The 13236-nt window shown below is 39.2% G+C and overlaps 1 protein-coding gene across 2 annotated transcripts in view; it reads right to left on the bottom strand.

Moving 5' to 3' along the window:
* The window catches only part of GPR143 (G protein-coupled receptor 143), a 94921-nt gene that overhangs the window by 25908 nt on the left and 55777 nt on the right, over positions 1-13236 (bottom strand). Inside the window, exon 9 of one of the 2 annotated variants that reach the window (XM_069072810.1) lies at positions 3985-4439. The exons of the other annotated variant lie outside the window; for it this stretch is intronic. Within the exon in view, the coding sequence (XP_068928911.1) occupies positions 4345-4439 (95 nt within the window). The 3' untranslated portion in view covers positions 3985-4344. Of the gene's footprint in view, positions 1-3984; positions 4440-13236 lie in introns of those variants that run through there. 2 annotated transcript variants of the gene reach the window in all.

Genomic DNA, 13236 nt, shown 5'->3' with positions numbered 1-13236 from the left:
AAGGAGGAGGAGGAGAAGGAGAAGAAGAAGAAGAAGAAGAAGAAGAAGAAGAAGAAGAAGAAGAAGAAGAAGAAGAAGAAGAAGAAGAAGAAGAAGAAGAAGAAGAAGAAGAAGAAGAAGAAGAGGAAGAGGAGGAGGAGGAGGATAATTGAAATCATAATCTGTTGAAGAAAACTGGAAGGGATTAATCAAAGGCATGTGTCCTTGCCAAACAGATGGGCCACTTAATGTCAGAGAAGGAGAAAAGAGAAGAGAGTGGAGAATGATGATGAGATATTTTGAGATAAAAAGAAGGGAAAAAGAAGAAAGTCATTTTCTAAATTAAAGATAGAGGTAGGAGGGCAGCTAGGTGGCACAGTGAATAGAGTACTGACCCTGGAGTCAGGACTACCTGAATTCAAATCTAGCCTCAGACACTTGACACCTACTAGCTGTGTGACCCTGGGCAAGTCACTTAGCCCCAATTGTCTCACCAAAAAACAAGATAAAGGTAAGGTCTTCAGCTTAGAGGGAGCAAGGAAGAATGGTATGGGAAGCTGGAGGGGGGAAAAGGGAAGGTTTATGTACATTTTTTGGAGAGTGAGATAGGAAATCAATTGTTGTTGTTTCAATTGTCTGACCCTTTGTGACCCCTTTTGGATTTTTTTGGCAAAGATACTGGTATGGTTTGCCATTTCCTTCTCCAGCTCATTTTCAGATGAGGAAAGCAAGGCAAACAGGGTCTAGGGCCAGATTTGAACTCAGGTCTTCCTAATACCAAGTCCAGTATTCTCCTTTACACACTCTGTGGTTGTGTCAAACTGGCGTTCTTAGTATTCTTCATTTAAGCCATTTATATCCCTCAGATCCAAGGCTTTGCACAGGCTAACCACTGTGCCTGGAATGTATTTTCTTATGTCCATCACTCAAACTTCTTTCAAGATTCAACTCAAGCTCCAGATACTAGTAACTCCTCACATTAATTATTGTGATCTATATTGTATATGCCTATATGCCTATATGTTTGTGTCAAATGCTAAATGCTAAAAACATTTAGCACAAGTGCCTGGCACATAGTAGGTTCTTCTTCCATTCCCTTACCCCAAAAGAATGAGGACCTTGAAAAGCAGGGACTTTTGCTTTTGTCATTTAATTCTCAGAGCATAGAACAATGACTGCTACGTAATAGGCATGTAATAAATGCTTAGTGATTAAAAGAAGAGAAGGGTATTTTCATTCCTAAGGGATAGGTTCTCTGCTAACAAATTAACAGGCAAATGCCCTAGATACTCTGGATTTGTTATAAAGCTCTCTTCTCTCCTTTAAATACTCCTTCAGTCCTATTTATCAGAGGGGGAAAACCTCAATTAGGTCCTGACAGATTGAAACACATCCTTATCTCTCTTTTAATGAGTTGTAGCAGAAAGAGGGTTTCTAAAATTATAAATCTTGAACTTGAACTTGAGGATGTGGAGGGTTAATGGTACAGTTTTTCCAGAATGAAAGAGAATCTGAGGTACAATGTTCCACTCTGCGCTCGGGAAGGTTCCGTGTTGGTACTTGCTTATTTGTAAAATGTTCCAAAGCAGAGGTTCTTCAGGAGAACACTGTACACAGTAACAGCAGCATGGTGTGATAACAGACTTTGTTAGACTTAGCTCTTCTGAGCAAGGCAAGGATCTAAGACAACTCCAAAAGACTCATGATGGAAGATGCCGCCCACATCCAGAGAAAAAACTTGAAGTCTGAATGCAGATCCAAGCCGATGATTTTTTCTTTCTTTTGTTATTTTTTCATTTTTTCTTTCTCAAGGTTTTTCCCTTTTGTTCTGATTCTTCTTTCACAACATGACTAATGTGAAAATCTGTTTAATATGATCATATATGTATAGCCTATGTCAGAGTGCATGCCATTTTGAGGAGGGGAAGTGAAGGGGGGAGATTTAAACCCCAAAATCTTATAAAAGCAAATGTTGAACATTAAAAATAATTTTTTTTTCAAAGTAGGAGTTCTTAATTTTTTTTTACACATGGGGGTCCATGACCTTGGAAGGAAAAAAAAGTACACCTCTATTTTTATTAACTTCTAACTGAAATTTAGCATTTTCTTCAAATGTGAATGTTAGCAACAAACCTTATTATTACAATAGGTCCATAGGGATCACCAGACTGCCAAAGGGGTCTGTGTGGTGGTATACTGGAGCCAGCTCTAGCGGCTCTAGAGAGCCAATTGTTAAACTTTCATTGTGAGCATTTACACCAAAAATGGACATGTGCTACCATCAGGGCTTGATTTATTGTTTTTGTCAATTTCTAGATTTAAGAAAGTGATGGAGAAAGTGTTACAATGTTGATTAGATTTTAATATATGCAGTATATCCTTTGGGGGGCAGGGGAGAAAGTTGTTAACTCCAGTGTACCCCTGGAGGTCCATGACACAAAGTGGTTATGAATGTCTGCCTAAAGAAATGGGCCAAAGTGTATGGAAATCATACTCAATATGGCTAAAAGGAGACCCCTGAATTTTTCTTGCCAGAAAGAACCCATGTACTGAGACAAGGACCACACAGGTGTAGTGGAAATAAGAGTGTTCTTGGAATCAAGAGAGACCTGGATTCAAATCCCTGTAACACAATTTGTACCTATGAGCAAGTCATTTGACTTTCTAGGACTTCATTTTTCTCATATGTAAAATTAGGCTAACAATATGATCATGAGATCACTGTCAGGATTAAATGAACTAACGTGTGCAAAGTATTTTATAAACTTTAAAGTACCATATAAATGTGAGCTATTATTGTTACTACAGTAATATACATGGTGGCCATATTCTAACCAACAAAAATACAGCACATGTCAACCATGAATTTGCAGAAAACACAGGTTAAATGATCTCACTTCAAGGGAATGAAAACTACTCATTGAAATAGATGACCATCAACTGATACATCAATGTGAGGAAATATTACTGTGCTGTGACAATGATATGAAGAATACAGAGAAGTAGTTACGTGAAGATTTATATGAACTGATACAAAATGAAATAAGCAGAACCAGGAAAAACATCTACAATGACTGTAAAAATGTCATAGAAAAAAATCATAAAACCCCAAACTGAATAATATGCAATCATGTTCCAGCTTGGCCCTTAGGAAGTGAGGAAAAAACTTCCTCCACATTCAGTTTCCTGGAAAGACCTGTCACTTTTGGCTTTAAATCTATGCTCTTGTGATTCTATGAACTCTTCTTTGCAGAGGTGAGATAATATTGGTGTGGAACATTGTACATAGTGTCAAATTTAATCAACTAACAAACAAGCATCTATTTAAATGTTCACTAGGTGCCAGGCACTGTGAACTCAATAGATGTCATGGTTACTTTAGCTGAAAATCTTTTTTCAGTCTCTTTTTTAATTCTATGTTATGAGGAATGGCTTTTGGGAGAAGGAAGGAAATATATTTAGACAAAGGAGATATAAAAATAGAAGATAGTCAATAATGTTTGATGTTCTGAAACTATAAGATTTTCTTCACTTATTTTTTGGGTTATTATTTTTGGAATTATTGTTATTTTTGCAACATATCAGTTCATGTTCTAGCATTTCAGCACAGTCTTTCTTTTGCCTCTGTAGCTTGCTAAGTTGGAATCTCCTCTCTTCCTGCTTCTGTCAGTTAATAATATTACATGAATCATAGTCATAGAGAGGTTCCAAGAGTTCTTCTGAAAATATTTTTGCTCAACATAGTGTCAGGGACAAAAACAAGGCCTGATATCCAAACAGATCATCTTCTCACCACCAAATATGGTAGCACAGAGACTATGATCTTCAGTTCCTCTACAGCTTATTTATCTGGCTGAAAATACAGTGTGTTGCTACTACCAATGCTGCCGTTTGTCACCACTGGAATCTCATTCATTACCAGGGTGAATCTGCAGACAAGCATGCTTGTAAGGTTGACCTTGAAGAAAACTGGAAACCTTGCAGAATGAGTTAAAAGCACTTTATTTTTCCAGGAAAGGATTTGGAGCAAGCTTTTGGCTTCCAGCCAGCTTCAGAAAACTGCCTGGGAGTGACATTGCTGAGATAAGCTGTTGCACAGCTCATTTACAAGGGAATGTTCAAGTTAACTCTTCCATTTACAGTTACAGCTCATTCATCTACCCGAAAAGCGATTTTTTTTTTGTAAGGGAAAAGTTAGAAACTTTTCAAAAGCAGGAGAATGAATGGGGAGGGGAGTAAAGGTAATAGTAACAGAAAGGCAACAGAATGGATGGGAAGGAGACATTACTCCAAAGAGCAGGAAGCCTCAACAATGGCCTTAAGAATTCAGCGTGGGAGACTCTCAGCCCTCAAGAGGTTGGCCCTTCATGACTCCCCCCTGATCCCCTCTGGAGCAGCAGCATCTTTTAAGTTTTGGGATCCACTCGGTATGTGGATTTCAATTGTGCTGGCCTCAGAACCTGGAGAAAAAGGAGAAAGGACTCTGTTATTGGTAGTCCTTTCTGTATTCTCTCAATGCTTTGGCAGCCAATCTCTTCAAATGTTCATTGTGCTCAAACTCAAATGTTTTTGGTTTGCCTGTGGCAGTCAAAATCCCAATGATTGATATAACCAATGAAAAGATGTTCCATTTTTCCTTCATTTTTCCTTAGCTGAGTGAAAGGACAAATTCTGGCAGGATAATCTACAATGGCTTAGTAGACTGATCCAGGAAATATTCAACAACATTATTCAATGAACATTTAAGTGCCTATTATATCCAATTTTGTGTATTGGACACTGGGGAGTTATGCCTCCAATTTTATATTTTTATCTAAGGAAAGGACCAAAAACTCTGTTGTTCATCTTGATTATGCACATTATTCACCAGACTTGAAGCAAGATGACTTGACTATTTCCAAAGATCAAATCCACTCTGAAAACAACTGGTCAGTATCAGAGCTGAGACTCATTGATTCAAGGAAGACTTAAGTGCCTACTACCTGGAACTTAATATGCTGGGACTGGGGGAGTTATACCTCCAACCTCACTTATCCGCCTTCTCTTTTACAGAAAGAGAAAGTTTGGTATAATGGGAAAATAACTCTGTCGGAAGACCTGAATTTGAGTTTCAGCTCTGATATTTACCAGCTGTTTTGAGGGTGGGTTCAGTCTTTGAAAAAAGCCAAAAGTCATCTGGCTTCAAGTCCAGTGGATAAAGTGGAAAATCAAGATGAACAATAGCATTTTGTGTATTTTCCCAGACAAAAATATAAACTATTAAAACTAATTTTCAAGTGTAGTTCATAAATTGTTCTAAAGGCAGACCCAAATGAGGCATTCCAGAAATGTTATTGTTGGAACAAGCGTATTCCCTTCCAAGTTGACTATTTTGAAGGACCCAGTCATTTGGAGGCATTTTGTTTATTTGTCTTAAAGAAATTCATCAGCTACTGGACTGTAAAGTTACTTTCATCCAGGAATCAAGTCTTATCTGAACTTTGTGTCTTTGCCAGTAGAATTCTCTGCTTATAGCAAGCATTTAAGAGATGCTTGTTGAACTGAATTATTTCATAGTTATACTTCTTATGTACACTGTTACTAGTGAACAGGTTTAAAAAAAAACCCACTCAAATCTTGTACTCAAAGAGTGATTGTCAAAGATATAAAGTCAACCCAGGGAGACGGAATGTATTCAAGAATCCATTCTAGATCTGGAACTCTTAAATATTTCTCCCAACATAGAGTTTGCTGACTATATTTGTCAATGGTATCAATTTGAGCAAAGTAGCTAATATTTGAATACTTCAAGGATCTTTAATTCTGCTAGTGTGGGTATGCTTTCCACAAATGCAGAAGGCAACTTCTCTTTGAGGGCTTCGAGAACTGTTGTAATCAAAATGGGAATTTTGCCCAGGTAGCTGCTGTGAGAATCTGAGTACTATATAGGTTATTATTGTCCTGAGGACCCAACACCAGACCATCCATGGGAGGGAAATGGAGATAGATTGGGGGAGTGTTGAGCTGTAATGGGTGAAGGGAGTAGGTTGGCTATGTTGTAAATAAGCCTAAGTTTGCTATTATGGGAAGTGTGAGGTGCATCCCATCATCTGACCCTGCAATTAGTTAATTATACACCCCTTGAATCAGACCATGGTTCCCCTGGGTGCCATAGTCCTCACTTTTGACTAGAGAAAACTCCCCCCTAAAGAAGTGACTTAAAGATAACAAAAGTAAGAAGGTAAGTACTAGCAAAAGTTCAGTGGGTGAAGCACAAAGACTCTTGTGGAAACAAAATGAGATCTATTCAAAAGTGGATTGGGTTGCCTCAAAGTGGTGTGTTCCCCATCCCCCTCCCCCTTCTAAAAGGTCTCCAACCAGAGGCTTAATGACCACTTACATGAGTGATCATGGGAATACTTGTAATTTGATGTGAACTAGACAGCACTGATGTCCCTTACAGCTTTCAAATTCTATGACACTGTGAGTTCCATTGCACATTTGCAAGAGAAGAAAAGACTAGGCATACTGACAAGATAAGTATGGTTTAATGGTGCAGTGAACTCCACAATGAAATATAATGTGACAACAGATTTTAGCACGTCACTATGGAGAGAAATATCTGATGTAGGGATATAGAAAAGGTAATTCCTCTGGGATGAATTAGCACTAGGCAAGCCCTTCCCACAGTATTGGATTCAGTGTTATACTTCGTATTTTAAGAGAGGTGTGGAGAATTTACCCAGAGTTCATAGGAGGACACAGTATGAGATTAAAGGGTTACAGAAGAGGAAAGGTTAAAGGAACTCAGATTATTCAGCTTGAAGGGGACAAGGCAGGTTCTAGGTGGAGGAAGGGCTATTCCGGAAAGTGCAAGAGCCAGCTGTTTCCTATTATGGGTAAGGACAGACACAGGGATTTGATTTTCTACAGGAGGGCTATGAGTTAGATAAAATGAAGGATGGAAGCGGTGCCCATCCATCCAGAAGAGTGAAAACTGCTTTCTTTGAAGACAAGGAATGGGCTGGATGACCTCTGGACAGCCCTGTGAGCTCTGCAGTTGCATTCCTGAAGAAGGAAGGGTTTGTGGCACAACATAAGCTATTTATGACCCTGCCTGAACCCATGTTTTTTTGAAGTCCTGAGCTCATGGGAACTTCCATGAGTTTGTGGGGTTTTCTTTCTGTTTTTTGTTTGTTTTTTAAAGATCAGATTATCATGTCACATGGCAGCAAATGATCTAAGTCTGACCCGAGGACATTCCCATTGATGGCCTCATCTTATAGAAATCACTAAATAGTAGAGTTGTGAAGGAGTTTTCTAAACTCCCATCACCTCCTTTCCCCCTTCCCAATGGTTTCCTTAATGAACAAGGGTTTTTTGTTTGTTTTTTGGTTTGTTTTGTTTCAGGGAAGAGTAAAGATAACGAGAGTTGGGGGAGATGGAGAGAAAACTCTGAGAACTGAGCTTGCTTAAATAAAAGCCTCCCTGATGTTTTTATTTTAATCCTAAATATTTCCTCAGATAGCTATTTGGTGGGCCAATGGTTAGCTGCAGGGACTAGGCACAAGGGGCAGCTAAACTAAGCAGGGAGGATCACAGCTGAGCCACTGCAGACCGATGAAAAATGGGGAGAGGACCTATAACTTTCTTCAGAACTCATCCTGACTCTTAGGTTAGTCCTAATGTCATTATCAGAAAAGCCCCGTTTTTTATTTTTCATGGGAAAGCTTTGAGTGATGAATTTAATTAGATCACTATCGCCCCCTGGTGCCAGTTGGCATAAACACTCTTTAAAGGTAAGTTACCTGAATAAGTCAGTTCTTCCAAGTCCCCTGCTGGATATGGTAGCCAAAAGCGAACACACTATTCCATTAAGGTTCAGAAGCGATTAAATTCCTCTTTATCCTTCTGTCCAATTTCTGATGGAAGCTAGGCTGGCTGTGCCCTTTGAAAAACCTTCTGATCCACAGTTGACTCAGCAGCCAGCCCTCGAAGGATGGCAGACCCAAGGAACACATGATAGCTGCAATTGGCTCCTTCTCTGCTCCTGGACTCAAATCAAGGCATTGAATTTGATCTGGCCATCCTGGAGAGTCGATGGCCTTGTTGTATGTCTTCCTTTGTGTCCCCATAAGAGCTCCAATCCATCAGGCCACCTGCACTGGCAGGGCCCAGGTTTTAATTTCAAGGGGTGACAGCAGGATACTGTGACAAGAAAGTCTATATCTCTGGAGCCCAATCCCCATGAGAATCTACCTTGTTTGAATTGGCTATTTCTGGGCCCCAGAATAAGGCCTGTTTCCTGAAGGCATTTACTAGATGAGGTTACTGTGAGGATGAGTAACTAAAACGAAAAGTTTACTCATGAATCATGACAGGAAACAGGTATGGGGAAGGGTCCATATATTTAGCCTAAATGACCGGGCAGAGCTTTGCAAATGACCCCCATAAGGAGAGAACAGGCTGCTTCGTCTTGTAGGACTTTCAGACAATAAGTTGTCATACCGCAATAAAGAGAAATTCTACAGTGAAGTTGGCTTTGGATTTCCAAGGTTCCCACATAGTATCATTCAGCTTTCCCGCTAGCTGTAGGTTCTTCTGGACTCAGAGAGAAATAGAAAACTGGAGGAGCTGGCTTTCTCCAGGTTTCCCACATGTGGCTTCACTTATCTTAACCACCGTCTCATTTGGGAACTCTGGCACTAGCCATCAGAAACAAGGGGGGAACGCCACTGCCCTCCCACCACCACCACCATTTTTGCTGCTGGAGTTCCACTTTTGAAACAATGCTGTTCTTAAAAAGCTCAAATACACAATCCCAGAACTAGTTTTGTGCTCTCTAGGAGCAAATGCAACTCAAAATGGATGGATAATCATGAAGGATTCTTGTAAACCTTTTTTTTTTTTTTTTAATATAAACCAAAGTTTAGGGGAGGCCAGGTGGCTCAGCGAGTAAGAGCACCGTCTCCAGTGTCGGGATGACCTGGATCAAATCCGGGCTCAGATACTTAGCACCCATCCAGAAATGACTGGCCGTGTAACCTTGAGCAAGTTACTTAACCCCAATTGCTTAAAAAAAAAAAAAAACCAAAGTTCAAAAGTAGTAGCTCTTTCTATAAATGTTAACTATGCTGCTGTATATCTGACAGGGTAAAGCCAGCTGGTTTTGACTGTCAATCATAGGTATACCTGTTGCCTATCTCAAAAAGCAGAGTTGTCCCCAGAAATATGGCCAGGGCTTTTGGTAGAGCAGCAAGCTAGGAGAACACATACCTAACAAAACTTTGTCTGGTGATCCAGAGTTTGATATAATTTCCAAATCTGAAATAATGAAGACATTTCAGAATAGGGTACTCCCTATTTTTATTATATTTTATATTATTAATCTCCAAAGGCTTTTTTTTTTGGTGGTTACTAAATCAGTCTTCTGGATAAACTCTATCAGAACTGGGGAAAGAGGGGTTTACCAACCACATTCCCAGTCTGGCCTGAGGGTTTTTCCAGAGTGGTCCAATTCCTAGGGATGAAGGCCTGACTGCAGCAACTTCTTTGCATTCACTCTGGACTGGAAATGCTTCTGGGGACTTTCTCCAGACCTCTATAGCTTCCAGAAGATGACAGCAAATAAATCCATTCCAAAGACCTGCTCCATTGCAAAAACCAGAAAGCTACCAATGTCTGCAGCAGCCAGTCCTGAAAGGGTCTCAGCACACCCCTGTTACTATTACATATTTTGAATCGATCTATTTGTATAATGTTGTTTCTCTCCAAGAGAATATAATATGCTTGAAAACAAGGATTATATCACTTGTTATCATTTTGTGCCATACCTGGCATATAGAGATGCTTAACAAATGCTTCTTGAATTCAATTGAAAATTGGCCTATGAAATATCATCTGACTCTGAGAACAATTTATACAATAACAGTATTGTGAAAATGAATGACATTGAAAGACTTAAATCTAATCAATGCAATGATTAAATTATTATGCTATAGAACTTATAATACTAAAAATAATAATTAGCAATTATATAGTGCTTTGAGCTTTTCAAAAGTGTTTTACATATGTTATCTTATAATTCTTTAAGGGAGGTGCTATTATTGTCCCCATTCTACAGATAGGGAAACAAAATCTGAGAGAGGTTGAGAGTCACAAAGCTAGTGTCTGAAATGAGATCCAAATTCCAAGTCTAGCACTCATCTAATTGCCTCAGTAACAACAAAGAATACTGCCCACCTCTTGACAGAGAAATGATGGACTAAACATGCAGAATGACACAAATTTGGGCATAGTAAATATGAAATTTTTTTTGCTTGACTAAATATTTATTACAAGGGTTTTATTTTTCTTCTGTGTGGGGGGAGAAAATAAATATTTGTTAATTGAAAAAGTTAAATTTAACTTAAAAAGTTATTATCTGAAAGATGTATGTATGAAACAATCCAACTGCAATATTTATGATTGGTGAAGTCTTTTCTTATATGAAGAAAGTTATCTTTTCGCATTGTGGGCCATGTTCAATCAACAAAAAAAACTTTTATTTTCATAAAATCCTATGCAAAACTCTTGATTTCAAGTTTGATTGAAATTCTTTTTTTTTTTAAAGAAGTTGGGGTTAAGTAACTTGCTCAAGGTTACACAGCCAGGTGTTTCTGGGTGGGTGCTAAGTGTCTGAGCCCAGATTCGATCCCCAGGTCATCCCGACACTGGGGCTGGTGCTCTTACTCTCTGTGCTACCTGAGCGCCCCTTGATTGAAATTCTAACAAAATAATTACCAAGAAAAAGAAAGGGAAGAAATTGACCTAGTCCCACAACAAACCTTCCTAACATACTCCTGAGTTATAGTAGGTCTGTTAGACTTACTGAGTTCCAGGTCTATCACATCCTTGAAACTGCTCTAGTTACCTGATTACACATACTTTGTCTTCAATGGTTTTGATTGGCACAAATACAAAATTCATGACACTCTAACACTATCACCCTGTTAATTTCTTAGCATGTACCAATCAGCAGAATGCCAAGACTCAGAGCAGTCACTATAGGAGACCCAGGGACATTAACAAACTCTCTTAATAAATTCCTCCCAGCTCATAAATTAGTTTGGCAGAACCCTACTAATCCTTTATGAAAGTGAGGATTTGGTAGTGTCCATTTAGGGAGAAAAAAAATAAGGAAAAGATGTATGGAAGTTAGAAGCTACGACGTTTGTTGGAAATGTCAGCCATCAACAGTAACGTAGGCACTATCAATGGAATGCCTCATGCTGGCTAGAGCTATCCTTCATCTATGTCTAGACAAGTCTTTTTTAAAAATAATGACCCACAGGCCTCCCTTGAGAGTAGCTCTGTACAGATAAAGATGTATGTGATCTGTACAAACAAACAGATCTTGTGGGAGGAGGAGAAGGAAGAATGTTAATACCGACTATGTCCAGAAGAAGCAATTCCAGGAGAATGACACAACTGCGTTTGAAAAATGAACATGTTCTCACCAACACCAGCAGTCCCCTCCCTAAAGCAAGCATCCTTCCCAGACTGCCGCCATATACACTCACCAACATTAAATAGGTTAACAAGATTTAGAATTCTAATCATACCCTGGAGTTTTCCTGTTTCACATTTCATTTTGTCCATGCTGGATAGCAGATGGATTGAGTCTCTATTTCTATCACTCTCCTCTCCACTCTAGCAAAAGATCTTAAATCAGTTGGAAATTCCTGCTAATGTGTCAATTGTCTAATCTGATAATCTGAAAATAGAAAGGGGTAGAGCTGATTGGGCTCAGAATATCTGACATTCAGTCTGAATCATTCAAATACTCATTCAGTTAAGCCTTGGTTTGTTCATCTGTAAAAGGGGGATGGATACACAATACTTAAAACAATCTGTGGTCTCATAGATTTGGCTGTTCCCTCCAATGATGAAGCTTGCAACCTATCCCATATGACTCTTGTCCGTGGCCTCCCATAAGTTTGTGAAATGGGGACCACCCAAGGTGTCAGAGGCCTTCCTTGGATTTCTCCTAACCTCATGAGGATGCCAGTGGAATACGTGGGGCTTGTCCTTTCTTACCCTGGCCACAAGAGCAGCCTAATCTCTCTTCCTATTGTACATTTTCTTGGTATCATTCCAAGGTCTATCTGTGTTGCTGCATGGCAATAAGACATGGAACTCAACAGTTTCTAATTAAAATGAATATCACAGAAAGGGCAAGGGAGAGATGCATGGTGAGTGGGAGCCGACTGCAACATATAAGGAACTTTGAAGAAGAAAGGGAGTAAAAGATGTTGTGAGGGAAATGTATGATAAGAAAAAAATTGGGATAATAATCCTCATATACTTTACATGGTTGTTGTGAGAAAAGCACTTTGTTAACCTTGAAGTGTTATAAAAATGTCATCATTTTTCAAACAGCAATACAGACTACTCTGTAAATTCAGGTATGTGTCTATAAATGTGGAATAAAGATTGGCAAAGCTCAAAGTGAGGACGTGACTTTGTTTTTCTAAAGTTATTTTTGTTATTTTGTCCAAAGTGATTATGGGATTTTTTTTTCTTAGACCTCTGATTTCCTTGCTACAGGGATTTCCCAGTGAGGAAACTCCCAATACTAGTGTGAATCCATAACCATTCTCCAATTTGTAGATTAAAAAATTTCCTGGAGCACTGAGATGTCTATTCACTTGCCCAGGGGTCACAAAATCAGCTGGTTAGAAAATGAGAAGTGAAGCAAAGAAACAACAAGGCACAAAATAGTTCTAAAACTTGTTAACCTGTTTAAGGATGTGTGTGTGTGTGTGTGTGTACACAAGCAGGACATTTCTGACTCTGTAAGTTCTATGTGAAATATAGAACTCTACAGAAGTTTCTATCCACTCCACTATGCTGACTCTCTAATGAGATTAGTGAGCACCCAACAAGTGAAAGGCCTTCTCCTAGCTCTTTTGACCCTGTATCAGTATCAATGGAAATGCACTGTCATGGCATAGAAGGACCCTCAGGTATTTGAAGGTGAAGCCAGCAGAGAACAAATTCTGGCAGGTTCAACCATGCTGGAAGTCAGTGTGTATGGTCCACTGGCTCTTTTCCCATTTCCTGTAAATATGCCTGTGTCTCCTCCATCCTCAAAAGACCCTAAAACTTGATCCTTTTGCCCCTGCTAACTATTGTCCTATGTCTCTTCTGCCCTTTGTGGCTAAACTCTTGGAGAAGGTCCTCTACAATAGGCATCTCCACTTTCCTCTCACACTCTTCTTAACCCCTTACAAACTG

This window comes from Petaurus breviceps, unplaced genomic scaffold (assembly GCF_028583685.1).
Source record: "Petaurus breviceps papuanus isolate PSGF00001 unplaced genomic scaffold, PetGlider_PUasm1.0 90849, whole genome shotgun sequence".
Taxonomy (NCBI): Eukaryota; Metazoa; Chordata; class Mammalia; order Diprotodontia; family Petauridae; genus Petaurus; species Petaurus breviceps.
This window is presented reverse-complemented; position numbering and strand designations above follow the sequence as displayed.